The sequence below is a fragment of the Microcaecilia unicolor genome, chromosome 11 (genome assembly GCF_901765095.1).
Source record: "Microcaecilia unicolor chromosome 11, aMicUni1.1, whole genome shotgun sequence".
Lineage (NCBI taxonomy): Eukaryota > Metazoa > Chordata > Amphibia > Gymnophiona > Siphonopidae > Microcaecilia > Microcaecilia unicolor.
Genome location: NC_044041.1, coordinates 191178496 through 191196864, shown reverse-complemented (window position 1 = coordinate 191196864; position 18369 = coordinate 191178496). Strand labels below are relative to the sequence as shown.

The following is an 18369-nucleotide window of genomic DNA, read 5'->3' as shown; positions in this document are numbered from 1 at the left end:
GAGACTGTCGAGACCCGCGAGACTACCGCAGGAAGTCTTGGCCTCCATTTTGAAAACACAGCGGTGCCAGGTGGACCAATAGCGACAGTGTAGTGGGCAGGAAAGAACATGCCTCCTCTCCACAGAAGCCACCAGACCACCAGGACCCCTCAGGTAGGACTGGGGCAGCGGGAGCGTCGGCTTCGGCAACAGGGTCGGCAGGGGGGGTGTCGGGCAGTGGCGGGGGGGGGGAGATCCAGACCACCCTCAGTGCCCAGGGGCCCAGACCACCCTCAGCCCGCCCCTGGTCTCCAGTGAAATTCTTGGAAATAAAACCTCAAACAGGGGCCCTGGAAGCCAGAGGCAAGTGTGAAATCTCACAGGTCTCAGTTTCACAGCCGGACTGGTGAAATAAGTGATACCTATGACCTACATCCTACAGTTAACCACTCCACAGTCCACACAAATGGTCTTATTTTCTATTGTAAACTGCTTAATGCTGGGTAAAGAGCAGTATCTCAAGTGACTAAACTCCACCGCATGACATAATGTGAACCATTCTTAGGCAAAAGGCAATTTATTGACTAATTGATGTATTCATTGAATAAAGCGCCATTCGCTGAATGATGGTTGAGGTGATTTGTTTTCTCCTGATAGCGCTGAAGGTGGCATTACGTTTCTCTTGCCATGATGAGGTTCCACGTTCTGGGCACGGTGCTGGTGTCGGCTCTCATGGGCCCAGGGGGCAAGTGACGCCGGTACCTTTTAAGCCACAGTATCCATCAGGGTTCTTATGGAGGTACTGCTGGTGATAGTCCTCTGCGTAGTAAAACTCTGGGGTCTCACGGATCTCTGTGGTGATGTCACCCATCTTCTTTTTGGTCAGTTCCTGCTCGAGTACAAAACAGGTTTGCAGGTCAGTGGATCGGGGTTACACAAGACCAGGGGGACACTCAATGAAATTACATGGAAATACGTTTAAAACAAGTAGGAGGAAATATTTTTTCACTCAATGAATAGTTAAGCTCTGGAACTCATAGCCGGAGGATGCGATAACAGCGGTTGGCGTATTTGGGTTTAAAAAAGGTTTGGACAACTTTGTGGAGGAAAAGTCCATAGTCTGTTAATGAGATAGAGACATCAGGGAAGCAACTGCCTGCACTGGGATAAGTAACATAGAATGTTGCTACACATTGAAATTCTGCATGGAATCTTGTTATTCTTTAGAATTCTAGAATCTTGCTACTCTTTGGGGTTCTACATGGAATGTTGCTATTCTTTGTTTTTCTGCCAGGTATTTGTGACCTGGATTGGCCACTATTGGAAACAAGATGCTGGGCTTGATGGACCTTTTGGTCTGTCCCAGTGTGGCAATACTTATGTACTTGGGATTCTGAATGGAATCTTTCTACTCTTTGGGGTTCTGCATGGAATGTTGCTACACTTTGAAATTCTGCATGGAATCTTGTTATTCTTTAGAATTCTAGAATCTTGCTACTCTTTGGGGTTCTACATGGAATGTTGCTATTCTTTGTTTTTCTGCCAGGTACTTGTGACCTGGATTGGCCACTGTTGGAAACAGGATGCTGGGCTTGATGGACCTTTGGTCTGTCCCAGTATGGCAATACTTATGTACTGGGGACTCTGAATGGAATCTTGCTACTCTTTGGGGTTCTGCATGGAATCTTGTTATTCTTTCTTTAGAATTCTAGAATCTTGCTACTCTTTGGGGTTCTACATGGAATGTTGCTATTCTTTGTTTTTCTGCCAGGTACCTGTGACCTGGATTGGCCACTGTTGGAAACAGGATACTGGGCTTGATAGACCTTTGGTCTGTCCCAGTATGGCAATACGTATGTACTTGGGATTCTGAATGGAATCTTGCTACTCTTTAGGGTTCTACATGGAATGTTGCTACACTTTGAAATTCTGCATGGAATCTTGTTATTCTTTAGAATTCTAGAATGTTGCTACTCTTTGGGGTTCTACATGGAATGTTGCTATTCTTTGTTTTTCTGCCAGGTACTTGTGACCTGGATTGGCCACTGTTGAAACAGGATACTGGGCTAGATAGACCATTGGTCTGACCCAGTATGGCTATTCTTATTTCTTATGATAATTATATCTGACTGAGATGAAAACCTGGAGTTAAAGGTAGCAAAACTGATCTTTGCAGTGGAAACAAACAGGAATACAGTGCGAAGAGGGCAACACAGAACAGTAGTATCTCCAATGCAGCATGACCTGGAGAGAGCCCAGCCTGGTCTGTCTCACAAAATATAAAGCATCTGTCAACGTTTTACTTCAGCAGGAGGGATGCTGGGCAAGAAGTGAGCAGCGGGTGTTTGGGACAGAGGTGACCTTCAAGATGAGTGAGACTGAATGGTTATGTCTAGAGATCCTTGGACACAGTGGAGAAGTCACTGCAGGAATTTGATAGCACGATTAATTTACTATGTTGCTAAGTAAGTAGGCAAAGGAGATCCTGTCCCAAAAAGCGTATGATGCGCGGTTGAATAGAAGAGACCCAGACACTCAAGTAAAGCAGCAGTGGATTCCCTTTTGACTGCTATATCTGGCATATAAATCTCATTGGTAACTAGAATCAGGGCCGCTGAGAGGCAGAGCAAGAGGGGCAAGATTCCTCCGACTTGGCCTCCAAGGGGGGTCCAGCACCAGCAGCCCAGGTGAGATTCTGCATCTTTCCCTCCCTTCCAACACCCCTCCCCCCAGGTCTTCTACTTGCCTGGAATCATTGAATGGTAGGCAGCAGTGATAGACACTGTTCTGCCGGCCACGGGTCTTTCTTCCTGCCGCATCCCGCCTATGCAGAAACAGGAAGTTACTTCACAGGAGGCGGAACGTGGCAGGAAGAAGGGCCTGTGGCCGGCGTAGCAGTCTCTCTCAATCGCTGCTACCTGACATTCAATGATTCCAGGAAAGTAGAGAACTGCAGGGAGGCGGCAGAGGGCGTCAAGCCCCTTGTTTACCCCAGATCTGGCTGTGTCAGGTGTCCCTGACTAGAATCCGTGGAGGGGCATAATCGAACGGGGCACCCACATTTTCCTGAGGGTGTCCTCACAGGACGTCCCCAAAAAGGGTGGGGAAACCCGTATTATCGAAACAAAATGGGCGTCCATCTTTCGTTTCGATAATACGGTTGGAGACGACCAAATCTCCACATTTAGGTCGACCTTAGAGATGGTCGCCCACAATTTTCGGTGATAATGGAAACCGAGGACGCCCATCTCAGAAACTGATAAGCATGTGAGCCGGAGGCTCATGATCTGATAAGACATTCTTGCGTGCAAGCAAGTGTGGGAAAGGAGCAATTATGAAGAGAAAGAAAAATGTGGTTTAGCACTAGAGGGGAAACAGATGGTGTTGAAAGAAAACAGAATGATCTCTGAGGAAGGTAACTGCTGAAGTAATGTGAAGCATTGTTTTAATATAAAGGCAAATAAACGACCAAATCCAAGCCCTTTGGTCGTGGGAGGAGCCAGCATTCGTAGTGCACTGATCCCCCTGACATGCCAGGACAACAACCGGGCACCCTAGGGTGCACTGCAGTGGACTTCACAAATTGCTCCCAGGTACATATCTCCCTTACCTTGGGTGCTGAGCCCCCCCAAATCCCCCCCCCCCAAAAAAACCCACTCCCCACAACTATACACCACTACCATAGCCCTTATGGGTGAAGGGGGCACCTAGATGTGGGTACAGTGGGTTTGTGGTGGGTTTTGGAGGGCTCACATTTACCACCACAAGTTTAACAGGTAGGGGGGGATGGGCCTGGGTCCGCCTGCCGCAGTACCCACTAAAACTGCTCCAGGGACCTGCATATTGCTGTCATGGAGCTGGGTATGATATTTGAGACTGGCATAGAGGCTGGAAAAAATATTTAAAATTTTGTTTTTTTAGGGTGGGAGGGGATTAGTGACCACTGGGACAGTAGGGGAAGGTCATCCCCGTTTCCCTCCGGTGGTCATCTGGTCATTTAGGGCACATTTTTGTGGCTTGGTTGTAAAAAAAAAAAAAGGACCAAGTAAAGTTGGCCAAGTGTTCGTCAGGGATGCCCTTCTTTTTTCCATTATCGACCGAGGATGCCCATGTGTTAAGCACGCCCCATTCCCGCCTTCACTACGCTTTCGATACGGACCCGGGAACTTTGGTCGTCCCCACGATGGAAAGCAGTTGAGGGCGTCCAAAATCGGCTTTCGATTATGCCGATTTGGGCGACCCTGGGAGAAGGACGCCCATCTCCCGATTTCTGTCGAAAGATGGGCGCCCTTCTCTTTCGAAAATGAGCCCAATAGTGTCCTGGGGTGACATCTGGCCAGTGGGCTTGTGGGTATGCTTGAGCAGAGAATGGTCAGTTCAGAGGTTAAAATGGAGGGGCTTAAACATCCAAAAGACAATTCTATAAACAGCAGCTAAAGTTACTTGCTAATTGCATGCCAAGTTTTATAGAATGCAAGCACATAGGCATGGGACTGGTGCCCTCAGCTGGTTCTGTTCTATAAAAGTAGCACACTAGTTGCATGGCGTATACTACTACTACTTATCACTTCTATAGCGCTACAAGGCATACGCAGCGCTGTACACCATACATGAAAAGACAGTCCCTGCTCAAAGAGCTCACAATCTAAATATGGAATGTTGCTAGTGGAATAGCAACATTCCATGTAGAATCTCAAATAGTAACAACAGAATCTCAACTAGTAGCAACATTCCATGTAGAATCTCAAGTAATAGCAACATTCCATGTTCCACTGCACTAACCACTAGGCTACTCCTCCACTAGCAACATTCCATCTAGAAGCCTGCCCTTGCAGATCAGCAATGCAGCCACGCAGGCTTCTGTTTCTGTGAGTCTGACGTCCTGCACATATATATATATATATATATGCACTTGTATCCCATATTTTCCCACCTATTTGCAGGCTCAATGTGGCTTACAAAGACCTGTTATGGCATAGCCATGCCAGGGTACAGAATACAGTTGGTGTCACAAAGATGTCAAGGAAAAACAAGAGTTTTGGTCAAGCAGTTATAGAGAGATACATTCTAAATAAAGTTTATAAATAAAGTTTATAAATAGGGTTTGTCATGCCTACTATGCGATAATGTGTATTGTTATTTGACTATTTGTACTCCTGTAATTGTTTATGCTCAGATCGCTCTTGCTGTATACTGCCTTGGGTAAATTTTTATCAATAAGTATTTGTTTCATGGAATATCAAAGCTAAAAAAAAGAGGAAAGGCAATGCTTCCACAAAAATGTACCAGTCAAAACAGAGAGTGGAAGACTCCAAAGGGATATAAAAATGACCAAGGGAATGTAGCGAGAATTCAAAGTACAAGACCTTCTTCAAAATCGGGCTTCTTCTCCAATGTAAAATAACAGGATGCGTTGACATCTATGAACCAAAACGGGCCGTGTTTCGGCTACGGGCCTTCCTCAGGGGTCCTGTAAGCAATGCATATGGAGCAAAGAGAACAGCCAGAAAGCAGACACGCAATGTCTACAAATTCATATGTTGCTTTTTTGAGACACCTTTTTGAACATATACATTGCTTGTCAGCACCCCCCCTCGGCGCGCCCCCCCCCCCCCCCCCCGGAGCACTTACTCTACCATAGAAAGCGGGGCAGGCGGGCGGCAGGGCCATTCCGCCCGGAGTGCATGTCGCTGGGAGCTGCGTCGGCTCCGCTGGTTCCCTGCTCTCTCTGCCCCAGAACAGGAAGCAACCTGTTCCGGGGCAGAGAGAGCAGGGAACCAGCGGAGCCGACACCCCCCCCCCCCCCCGAGCGGCGTGCACCCGGGGTGGACCGCCCCACCGCCCCCCCTTCCTACGCCACTGGCTCCATATGCATTGCTTACAGGACCCCTGAGGAAGGCCCGTAACCGAAACGCGGCCCGTGTTGGTCCATAGATGACAACGCATCCTGTTATTTTACATTGGAGAATAAACCCGATTTTCAAGAGGATCGTGTAGTTCGAGTTCTTGTTTACATATTTTGGTCATTTTGGGACCCCTTTGGAGTCTTCCACTCTCTACTTGACTACTTGAATGGAATATCCCCTCATTAGTACTATTTGAAAGCAGTGGCTTAGTTATGGGTGGGCCTGTGTGTGCATACGCCCACCCGGCAATGGCATCTCAATCCCCATTCTCCTTCTACTCTGCCCACAGACTCACAAATCCTCTTCTCTTTGAACCCCCCCCCCCCCTTCCCTTCCTATTTGCTGCCTGCACTGGCCCTGCAGGCTTCCCTCTGCCGTGATCCAGGGGCGTATCTGAACTTCAACGGTAGGGGGGGACAGAGCCGAGGTGAGGGGGCACATTTTAGCTCCCCCCCAGCGCCGCTGACCTCCCCCCGCTGAAGACGACAATGACACCACCACCACCCCGCTCGCCCGCCGCCGCAGCCAACACTACCACCTCCAACTACTTTAAACCCCCCCTCTCGCCAAACACGACACCACCACCTGGCTCCAACTACTTTGAACCCCCCCCTGCCGTCACTCCACTGTCGCACCTCACCTCCCTTTGCTGGCGGGGGACCCCAACCCCCGCCAGCCGAAGTATCCTTCCTTCCTTCGTTTGGGTTTGGTTTCTGATGTCCTGCACGCACGTACAACGTGCAGGACGTCAGACTCACAGACTAATTCTGTTTCTGTGAGTCTGACGTCCTGCACGTTGTACGTGCGTGCAGGATGTCAGAAACCAAACAGGAAGGAAGGAAGGAGACTTTGGCTGGCGGGGGTTGGGGTCCCCCGCCAGCAAAGGGAGGTGAGGCACGACGGCGGAGTGATGGCGGGAGGAGGGGGGGTTGAGAGGGTTGTCGGTAGGGGGGGTCCAGGGGCAAATCCACGGGGGCCAGGCCCCTGTGGCCCCATAGCAGATACGCCCCTGCCGTGATCCATCAGTGAAGAAACAGGAAGTGATGTCAGCGAGGGCAAGGTGCAAGCTCAGGCAGTAAAGGAATTGCTCCTGCTGCTGGCAATGCCTGGGGAGGGGGGGAGGGAGGTCAGAGAGAGAGAGGGAGTTGGCAGTCTGGGTATGGGGGGAGAGAGAGAGAGACGCAGACATGTTGGGACCAGGGCAGGGGCTCGGAGGAAAACGCGAGGGAGAGACGTTGGATGCAGGGGAGGAAGGGAAGGTTTAAAAATACCCTCTACTTTATATATCTACAATGGGGAGGGGGTTGAAAGGGCCCTCCAAAAATGGCAGGTTTGGCTACGCCAGTGTTTGAAAGGGTAAATAACTGATCCTTCTTGACCTGTTCCAACCCACTTATGATTTTATTGACCTCTATCACATCTCCTCACAGCTGTCTCTTGTACAAACTAAAGAGCCTTATCCTGTTTCTTCACAGGGGATGGAATATCTCCCTTTTCTAGTTTTGCTCGCTCTTGGTTTGACAGACCCAGCTTTGTGAGCTCTCCAGGGACAGGAAAATATCTACTGTGCCTGAATATAGCTCGTTTTGAGCTACAACTGAAAAGGCATCACCTAAATTCAAGATCTTGTCCCTTCAGCTGAAAGGAGGTCCAGGCTGGTAAGGAAAAGAGTGAAATGTGTCCAGAGCAAGTTACCCATACCAGGAGGGAGACTTTTTGTCCGGTCCTGGTTTTAAACTTACATCCCAAAGCAGTGTGGGACTTGAAGTCCATGATTCTATCCATTGAAATCAGTGCTGCAGGTCCCATAATGCACCAGGTTGAGGTTGGCAGAAATCCAGGTCTGGCCAAAATGTCTCCCTCCTGGAATGGGTAACTTGACAGCTCTGCAGTGGTTTTATTTTGGAGTGCTAAACCTGCAATTGTATACATTACATTTTTGAGCTTCTGTTCGGGTCTGCTGTCTTGGGCCTCTAGTTCAATTGGAATTAGGCTTCATCCAAAAATACCTGGGATTTTTCCATATTGCCTCTACCATCTGGAACTCAGTCAGAGGCCTTACACTGAACTGTAAGTCCCAGTGGATGATGAGCTCAATCTTAGGCTGTCATTTTATCCTCCTGTGACAGCGCAAAACACAGGGCCCTTCAGTCTCTTAGCACTGTCCCTAGGAAAAAAAAAACAGAGGGGAAAATCCTCTTGCAGCAAGCAGCGGGGATCAGGTGGGCCTTGCAAGACATGCAAAAGCATGGCTGCAGTACCCAGAAGGGTCACAGGGTGGCATCTGGATACCATTTCGCTTTCAGAGCTGCAGAACAGAGACTTGACTGCCCTTCAGTGTCCGGAGTTTGGACCACAAACGAACCAACAGGCCACCCCTATCTCCCAATTTCCTCACCTCTGTCTCTACTGCTGCTTAAAATACAGGGACAGAGCATCTTTCACTCCAGAATCTCAGAGCCCAGACATAAAAGAAGCAAAACTGAAATTTGCAGAGCTTTCAACTTACCCAGTTTCAGGAAGGAGGCTTTTTGTCAGTTCTGGTTTTAAAACTTACATCCCAAAGCAGTGTGATATATTCATAGTCCAGTGGTTCCCAACCCTATTCCTGAAGGCACCCCAGCGGCCCAGCCTGTCAGATCCGCATGCACTGCCTCCACCTCATGCAAATCTGTCTCATGAATATTCATTGTAGAAATCCTAAAAACCTGACTGGCTGGGGTGCCTCCAACCACTGTCATAGTCTCTGCTTCTACCTATTGTAATCAGTGCAGCTGGTCCGATAATGCATCAGGATAAAATAATCAGAAATCCAGGACTGGCCTGAAATCTCTCTCCTGGAACTGGATAACTTGAAGGCTCTGAATTTGAGTGTTCCAGTGACTCTGGCTGTTACATATGAGGAAATTGCTACTATTACTGCTACTTATCTTTTCTATAGCGTTACTAGACGTACACAGCGCTGTTCACTGAGGCCTACAGAGGCCTACGGCAGCACTTGATGTAGGGAAGACGGGGGAGCCTCCTTAAAATGAGGGTGCCAGTCTCTTCTAACAAGGGGGAGCTGGATGGTCTTTCCGTGCAGAGAGGACACTCTTGGCCCAGCACTGCAGGAGCAGATGGCCATACACTTTATGATGCCGGGTCACATCAGGTCACCAGTCTGGAACCTTAATGACCGGGAAAATTGCTTCCTTGTCACTGCTACCTCTGGAGTGGAAGATGGAAGCAGGACCAAATTTAGTGTTGGGGTCCACAGACAGGATAGACTGGTGGGAAGCAGTGCTAGAATGAGCAGAATCAGGCTCCTAAATTTGGGTTAGGTCTTTGGTACCCTGGGGAGTTGTTGCCTATGTTGCTGATGCTTAAATCCAGGCCTGTAGGGTTACCATATTTTGTTCCCCAAAAAGGACACATGCCCCGCCCCACCACACACCCCACCCTGCCCCCTTTCACACCCCGCCCCCTTTCATACCCTCGCTCCGTCCCCCTGTCACATTTTCCCCTTCCCCCTGTCACATACCCCGTTGCCCCCCCTCCCTGTCACTCCCCTCCCCTTACCTTACTACTGCCCTGGTGGTCTAGTGTAGGGTTACCATTTTGTGTCCTCTGAAAAAGAGGACACATGTCACGCCCCCTACCCCGCCCCCGCCACGCCTCATGCCACGCCCCCTTCAGGTCGGGTTCCGCCACGCCCCCCCCCGTCACATAGTCCCCTCCCCCCCTCACTTACTATCTAGCCCTGGTGGTCTAGTAGCGTCTTCTCTTCGGGGCAGGAAAGAGCCCCCTCTTTCCTGCCCGGAGCGCTGCCTGCCCTTGCCTGCTGCATCCTCCTCGGTATGGCTGGGGATTCAAAATGGCCACCGAGAGTTGAAGCGGCCTCGCGAGAGTTCAAATCTCGGCGGCCATTTTGAATCCCCAGCCAGACCGAGAAGGATGATAGACAGGGGAGGCAGCGCTCCGGGCAGGAAAGAGGGGGCTCTTTCCTGCCCCGAAGACGTCACTAGACCACCAGGGAACATGGTAAGGAAGGGGAGGGGATGGGAGACCAGGTCACGACCCACGGCGCCGATCGCGCGCCCACCGCACGCACACGCCTGCCCACACCCGCGCCCACGTTTGTCCAGAAATCCGGACAAACGTGGGCGCGGGCAAAATCCGCCGGACGCCCCGGACATGCCCTCAAAAAGAGGACATGTCCGGGGAAATCCGGACGTATGGTAACCCTAGTCTAGTGACCTCTTCGGGGCAGGAAAGAGCCCCCTCTTTCCTGCCCGTAGCGCTGCCCTGCATTCATCCTTCCTGTTGCTGATCCTCGGCGCCGATTCAAAATGGCCGCCAACAGTTGAAGTCTCGCGAGGTCATGTCAATTCTCGGCGGCCATTTTGAATCGGTGCCGAGGATCAGCAACAGGAAGAATGAATGCAGGGCAGCGCTCTGGGCAGGAAAGAGGGGGCTCTTTCCTGCCCCAAAGGCGGAAAAGGTCACTAGACCACCAGGGCATTAGTAAGTAAGGGGAGGGGAGGCTAGCAATCTGCCCGTTTGTCCGGATTTCTGAACAAACGGGCAGGCTGGTGGGCGGGCTGTCCTATAGGACGGCCCGCCCACCAGCCTGCCCGTTTGTCCAGAAATCCGGACAAACGGGCAGATTGGCAAAACCTGCCCAGTTGCCCAGACATGCCCTCAAAAAGAGGACATATGGTAACCCTACAGGCCTGATTGGAAACTGGTGCTGGGTAGAGAATGACAAGGGGACAGGGACAGAGCCTGTGGGGATGGGGCAAGGATGGGGACAGAGGCAGAGGCCACAGGGATGGGAACAAACTTTGTCCTCGTGTCATTCTCTATTTTGAAGGCTGTTAGTGAATTGGACAGTTAATTATGCCTGAGTGATCCAGACGATAATGTTTTCATTATTTTGAAAAACAAGCAAAAGTGCTGGCCACAATTGGCAAAATTTGCACAGGGGGATCCTGTACATTCCTGCTACCGGCACATCTTCTGAGACGACATTTTCTATTGCAGGAAGGACTGTGGAAGACAGGAGAGCTGGTGATGACTTATTCATCCACAGATTAAAAAAATCATAACAGTGCTTCATAGGGAATATTTCTCCCCTGCCAGGGCATACAGAACGGGTTGTATTTTGTACCCCTGGACATTTTAACAGGTTGGATTAGGGTTCCTTGGGGTAGTAGAAGTCAGCTATTGTTGGAAGGTAAAGGGTGGTGGTGGGGGGGGTATCATAGCTATTTGTTGTTGTTATTACTATTATTGTTTTCTATTTGTGATTTATAAACAACAGTTGCACAGAATATTGTTCATTTTATACTTTAATAAAAAGATTTAAATATAAAATCATAAGTGATCGAGGCTTCTGCAGATCAGGTCAGAGCCCGCAGGGACGGAGCGGGGACGGAGACAGAGCCCACGGGATGGGGACAGGGCCTGCGGGGATGGGGTGGGGACGGAGACAGTGGGCATGGGACAGAGATGGGGACAGTGTCTGCATGGACAGAGACAGACCCTGTGGGGATGGGGCAGGGACAGAGATGGGGACAGGGCCTGTGGGGATGGGGTGGGGACGGAGACAAGACCTGCGGGGACAGAGACAGACCCTGTGGGGATGGGGCAGGGACAGAGATGGGGACACGGCCTGTGCGGATGGGGTGGGGACGGAGACAAGACCTGCGGGGACAGAGACAGACCCTGTGGGGATGGGGCAGGGACAGAGATGGGGACACGGCCTGTGCGGATGGGGTGGGGACGGAGACAAGACCTGCGGGGACAGAGACAGACCCTGTGGGGATGGGGCAGGGACAGAGATGGGGACACGGCCTGTGCGGATGGGGTGGGGACGGAGACAAGACCTGCGGGGACAGAGACAGACCCTGTGGGGATGGGGCAGGGACAGAGATGGGGACACGGCCTGTGCGGATGGAGACAGGGCCAACAGGGACAAACTTACTACTTTTAAAATTTTACTTTTATAAAATTACTACTGGGATAATCTCTCCACAAAAGCTCTTTACCCTCAGCCCCATCCCCCAACCCCCTTTTCCAGGGTATGGCTGATTCTCATGGCACAGTCCTAGAAAGAAGAGCAGTCAGTGAAACAGGGTCATGTCGGCATGTGGTCTGCAAGTGGGAAGATAAGAGTGCTTGATTAAATAAAGTTTATAAGTGTGCTGATAACAGTGAATGAGAGAGGGATTCATGATTTTTTTTGGATAATTCACATCTTGATGATGGAACTTTATGAGAACAAAATTTAAGCTACATGTGAATAAATGAGCAAATAAATATATATACAGTACAACAGCTGCAGTTAGTTTAAGAACCGATGGTAAGAAAAGGCGAGCCGTAGGCGGTTCGCCTGTGTTGAAAGAGTCACCACTGATGGTTCGTACTGTGGTCTGATAACTAATAGATTAACAATTAGTTTAATGTAAAAGTTATTTAAATGTTGTTAGAGCACTGGGATACTTTTGAGATTTGTGCCATACACCCCTTCCATTGAAGAACCCTGTCCACATTCAAAATAATTTGATGCTCATCGCAGTGCCGTAGCGAGGGCGGCTGACACCCTGGGCGGGTCGCCGCTGCGCACCGCCCCCCCTTGGCGCGCACCCCCCCCCCCCCCCCCCCGGAGCGCATTCTTACTTGAATTAGGAAGCGAGGGGCGGGCGAGAGGGCCGATCCGCCCCCGAGTGCATGTCACTGGAAGCTGCGTCGGCTCCGCTGGTTCCCTGCTCTCTCTGCCCCGGAACAGGAAGTAACCTGTTCCGGGGCAGAGGGAGCAGGGAACCAGTGGAGCCGACACCCCCCCCCCCCCAGCGGCGTGCCCCTGGGGCGGACCACCCCACCGCCCCCCCTTCCTATGCCACTGGCTCATCGTAAGGCATTTCTCCAAACGGGAGGCTGCCCTCATTAACTGTGACTCCTGCTCCAGGCCTTGTAAGCAGAGACTTCATCAGGAATCAAGTCTCACAAATGCAGTCTCCTTTTTTTTAAGTCCGTTCCTCACACATGAACTGATTAGGTCTTCAGATGTTAAAAATAATCAGGTTAATATTCAGCTTTACTGCAGTCAGCATTTCTGTAAGGGAACCTTTTACTAAAGGGCGGAAGGGCTATCGCCGTGTTGGCATTCAGCAAATCAGGCCTCTGCCGTGCGCCAACTCTGATGCTAGAAAATGCATTTTTAGTTTCTAGTGCCGGGGTAGCTCGGGAGCCCATTCTGTCTCCTCAATGGGTGGCGGTAAGGGATCCCCCTGGAAATGGCCGCATGGAAAGTGGTTCCCTTACTACAGGGCCATTTCCATTTTTAAAAAAGCCTTTTAACCCCTTTGGTAAAAAGGGCCTTAGCACACAGCGAATTCACGTGCTGATGCTATCTCATAGTAACATAGTAAATGACGACAGATAAAGACCTGAACGGTCCATCCAGTCTGCCCAACAAGCTCATTTTGCGATACTTTATATGTATATCCAAGTTTGATTTGTCCTTGCCATTCGGGCACAGAATGTAGAAGTCTGCCCAGCACTGTTCTTGTACTAAAAGTTCTGAAGCTAACGTTGAAGCCCCTTAAAATTGATATTCCAGCCCATCCATATCTATTCAGTTACGATCAGGGCGTAGACCGTAGAAGTCTGCCCAGCACTGGTTTTGCTTCCCAATTACCGGCGTTGTCACCCAATGTCCGCTAAGCTTCTTTGGGTCCATTCCTTCTAAACAGGATTCTTTTGTGTTTATCCCACGCATGTTTGAATTCCATTACCGTTTTCATCTCCACCACCTCCCGCAGGAGGGCATTCCAGGAATCCACCACCCTCTCTGTGAAAAAATACTTCTTGGCATTACTCCTGAGTCTGCCCCCCCTTCAACCTCAATTCATGTCCTCTAGTTCTACCGCCTTCCCGTCTCTGGAAAAGGTTTGTTTGTGGATTAACACCTTTCAAATATTTGAACATCTGTATCGTGTCACCCCTGTTTCTCCTTTCCTCCGAGGTATACATGTTCAGGTCGGCAAGTCTCTCCTCGTACGGTTTGCAACACAAATCCCGTTCCATTTTCGTAGCTTTTCTTTGCACCGCTTCCAGTCACAATACTCCAAGTGGGGCCTCACCAACGACTTGCAGAGGGGCATCAACACCTCCTTTCTTCTGCTGGTTATACCCCTCTCTATGCAGCCTAGCATCCTTCTGGCCACGGCCGTCGTCTTATCACATTGTTAGACCTGGATATTCAGCAGAGCCCAGAATTTACGCAGGTGTGGCCGATAGTCCGTGCTGCCCTTGCACAGTTAACCCAAACCTATCCACGGCACTGGCCTAGTATAAGCCCCAACCACGCCAAACCCAGGTGAACTGCAGATAATTTGCAAACATCTACACAGACACATACAAAAAATGAAATTGTCTGTGTCGTATACAGCCTCCCTGCACCGATTTTCTGACGAGCTTTTGAGAGCACATATCAAGGTATTCTCTCCTGATGGCACGCTTTACACTCTGTTCAAATGTCATCTTTCTCCCCCCCCCCCCCCCCCCAGCCTCGATTCTCCTGACTTTGGGACTTGGAAGGATTTCTGTCAGCTCAGTATCTGTCAAAACATTCACATCCTAATATAACAATGTAGGGCTTGCAGGCCGTGTGTGTGTCCTGTAAACAAGCTTTTTACGCTGCTCTCCGCTCCCCTGGAATCACACTGTCAAATAAACGTGATCAATTTCTTTGATGAGGTGATCATAGCACTGAATCAGGGACGTGCAACAGATGTATCAGCAAAGCCTCTGACTCCTAGAGGACTGGGGAGCCTGCTGGCCAGACTGAAAGTGGGAAGAAGAATTATAGATCTGCTGAGAAGCTGATTAAACAATTGGAGGCAGAGACTGGTGGGTCCGTGGGGGTCTGCTCTGAGAAAGATAAAATGAGAAATACAGATCAGTGCTAGGTCCAGTCTCTTCAATACCTTTCTAAATACAATTGAGAAGAGTTAGGAGGAACTGAGATCTTAAATATTTATTCTGTAGAGGCAAGGAGCATGGGCGTAGTTTGACAGTTTCATTTGGGGGGGGGGGCAAAGGGTGGGGCGTGTCTCTCTCCCGCCGCCCCCCACCCGCACCGCTGCTCTCCGCCACTGCTGCTCCCCCCCCCCCCCCCACTGGAGTCTTACAGTGGCACCTGATATCACCCTCCCCCATCTTCCAATCCCCCGAGCCGCCGGCAGCCTCAGCAAAAGCAGCCTCCATACTGCTTTAGACCTGCCCCGGAAGCCCTTCTGTCTCCTACAGCTTCCCGCCTACGCGGAACAGGAAGTTGAAGGAGAAAGAAAGGCTTCCGGGGGCAGGTCTAAAGCAGTGTGCGTGCCGCTTTCTCGCAGAGGCTGCCGGCGGCTTGGGGAATTGGAGGATGAGGTGGCAGCTCGTTTGGGGGGGCACTGTCCCCCCCCCCAAACTGCGCCCATGGCAAGGAGGGTGAGAGGAGATAGGATACAGATTTTTAAATACTTGAAAGGTAGTACAGAACAGAGAAACCTTTTCAAACGAAGGGAAGCTCTAGAACTAGACGATATGATACCAAGCTACAAGGAGGTAGAATCAAAAGCAGCCTCAGGAAATATATCTTCATGGAAAGATGCCCTCTGGAAGGAGGAGGTGGAGGCAAGAGCCATGATGGAGCGAGAGGCTAAAGGGAAGATGATGGAAACCAAGAATGGAGCATCTCAACTCAAAAGAGCTATGAAATGACTGTTGTTGTGATTATCCTAAGAAATAGTGGGGAAAGTAACCTGCCCTGCACAGCAGGTACAACCTCTCCAAAATAAAAAAACAAACCCGAAGAAAGTAACTTGCACACGCAGCGGGCACTGACCTGGCAGCCATTTTGGTCTTTTTCTGTTGTTATCCACTATGCAACTATGGGTCTCTTTTACTAAGTTGTGCGTAAAGGGGCCGTGCACTATGATTAATGCGTGGATTTCCCCGCACTTTGAGGCCACTTTTAATGCAGCAGTAAAATGGCAGCATTTCCATTTTTTTCTATTAATGGCCAGGCGCTAATTTCTAAATTAGCGCTTGGCCATTAGCCTTTCCTTCTCTATACCGTCCTTTTCTCATTGATTTTGGATTCCAAAAAGAGAGGGAAGGAGAGAAAGAAAGAGGGATAGAGAACATTTGCTTGGAGTATTGTGTCCAATTTTGGAGGCCGTATCTTGCTAAGGACATCAAAAGACGAGGTGTTTCAGAGGAGGCTCACAAGAATAGTATGGGGCTTGTGCCGAAAGACGTATGAGAAGAGACTGGAAGACCTGAATTATGTGTACCCTACAGCAGTGATTCCCAAACCTGGTCCTAGAGGCACCCCAGCCAGTCAGGTTTTCAGTATATCCACAATTAATATTCATGGGAGAGATTTGCATGCTGTGGAGGCAGTGCATGCAAATCTCTCTCATGAATATTCATTGTGCGTATCCTAAGAACCTGACTGGCTGGGGTGCCTCCAGGGTTTAGGAACCACAATGGTTCCCAAACCTGATCCTGGAGGCATCTCAACCAGTCAGGTTTTCAGGATATCCACAATGAATATTCATGAGGTAAATTTGCATGCAGTGGAGGCGGTGCATGCGTTGAAAACCTCTTCAGCTGGGGTGCCTCCAGGACCAGATTTGGGAGCCACAGCTCTAGAAGAAAGGAGGGATGGGGGGATATGATACAGACGTTTAAATACTTAAAAGTTATTAATATGCAAACTAATATTCTTCAGAGATGGAGAAGCAGTGGAATTAGAGGTCATGAGTTGAGGCTTAAGAGTGGGAACTTCAGGAAATACTTTTTCATAGAAAGGGTGTTGGGTGCAGTGGCGTAGCAAGGGGGGGCGGTCCGCCCCGGGTGTCAGCTCAAGGGGGGTGCTCCCTGCCAGCTCCCCCCCAGGTGCAGCACGATGACACCCCCCCCTCGGCGCATCAACACCCCCAGACCCAGTGCCTACCCTCAGCTCCGTCCAACCAGCTCCCGCACCCTACCTTTAAAGAAATCTCGGACGCCGTGGCGAGGCGAGGTGCAGCGCCTCGCGCCTGCATGCAAAAGAAGTGTGGATCGTCTCATCGGGCCTTCCCTCACTCTGTCTGTCCCGCTCTCCGCTGACGCAACTTCCTATTTCCGCAAGGGCGGGACAGACAGAGTGAGGGAAGGCCCGATGAGACGATCCACACTTCTTTTGCATGCAGGCGCGAGGCGCTGCGCCTCGCCACGGCTTCTGAGATTTCTTTAAAGGTAGGGTGCGGGAGCTGGTTGGACGGAGTTGAGGAGGGTAGGCACTGGGTCGGAGGGGGGGATGTCATCGTGCTGCACCCGGGGGGGGGTGCAACGACGAACCGCCCCTGGTGGCAGCCCCCTTGCTACGCCACTGGTTGGGTGCCTGGAATGGGAAGTTGTGGAGACAAAAACAGTGATGGGATTCAAGAATGCATGGGATAAACACGGAGGATCACTATATCGAGAAAGGATGGAATCCATTGAAAGCAAAAAACTTCAATGACCTTATAACTGAAGTGAGTTTTGACAGCAGCTTCAGAGGTTGGGAAGTAAGACCAATGTCGGGCAGACTTCTATGGTCTGTGCCCCCAAATTGGCAGAGAGAGACAGAGAGTAAGTATTGCAGTGTTTAATCATGACGAAGTGGAACCTGTGCAGAGTTTCAGATTCAATTCTGGCCTCCTTGATGGGCAGACTGGATGCGGGTCTTTATCTGCAGACATTTTCTGATGACAATAAGACAAACTGTGAAATGCCAAAGGTGCATCTCTAAAAAGAGGACCTGAGTACAGTGCGGGACAGAGAGCTTTAGATAATTGGGGGAGGGGGGGACGAACAATGACCCTCCATCCCAACTCAGCTGTCATCCTGCTACTATAAGATCCCTTTGGAAGCTCAGCTCCTGCATAGACTCCATGACTGGAAAGGAATTCAGAAAAATGCCACACGAGGACGGCCCCCCTCCCCCCCCCCCCCAACACTCCATCCCATTCAGAGGCTGCTGTATGGAGCCCAGCTGATAAGGAGTCATGGCTAATTATCCACAACCTCCAGTGGGGATGAAAGTCAGAGGGAGGGAGAGAGAGAGCGAGAGGGAACAGGCTAAGGTGCAAAGAAACCATGAAAAAGAAATAGGGAACTGGGGGGGGGGGAGGGAGTGGAAGAGAGGGAGAAAGAAAGGGAAGGAGGGAGGACGGAGCAAAGAAACCAGGAAAAGAAAGAGAGAAATGGGGGAGGGAGTGGAAGAGAGGGAGAAAGAAAGGGAAGGAGGGAGGACGGAGCAAAGAAACCAGGAAAAGAAAGAGAGAAATGGGGGAGGGAGTGGAAGAGAGGGAGAAAGAAAGGGAAGGAGGGAGGACGGAGCAAAGAAACCAGGAAAAGAAAGAGAGAAATGGGGGAGGGGGGACTGGAAGAGAGGGAGAAAGAAAAGGAAGGAGGGAGGACG

At 50.3% G+C, this 18369-nt stretch overlaps 1 protein-coding gene across 4 annotated transcripts in view; it reads right to left on the bottom strand.

The window, feature by feature from the left end:
• Positions 1-525: 525 nt before the first annotated feature.
• LOC115480505 (peptide methionine sulfoxide reductase MsrA 1-like) overlaps positions 526-18369 on the bottom strand; it is an 83379-nt gene continuing 65535 nt past the window's right edge. For all 4 annotated transcript variants that reach the window (XM_030219229.1, XM_030219230.1, XM_030219231.1 and 1 more), the window contains one exon: positions 526-868. In XM_030219229.1, coding sequence (XP_030075089.1) covers positions 710-868 — 159 coding nt within the window. In that variant the 3' untranslated portion in view covers positions 526-709. The remainder of the gene's footprint in view (positions 869-18369) is intronic.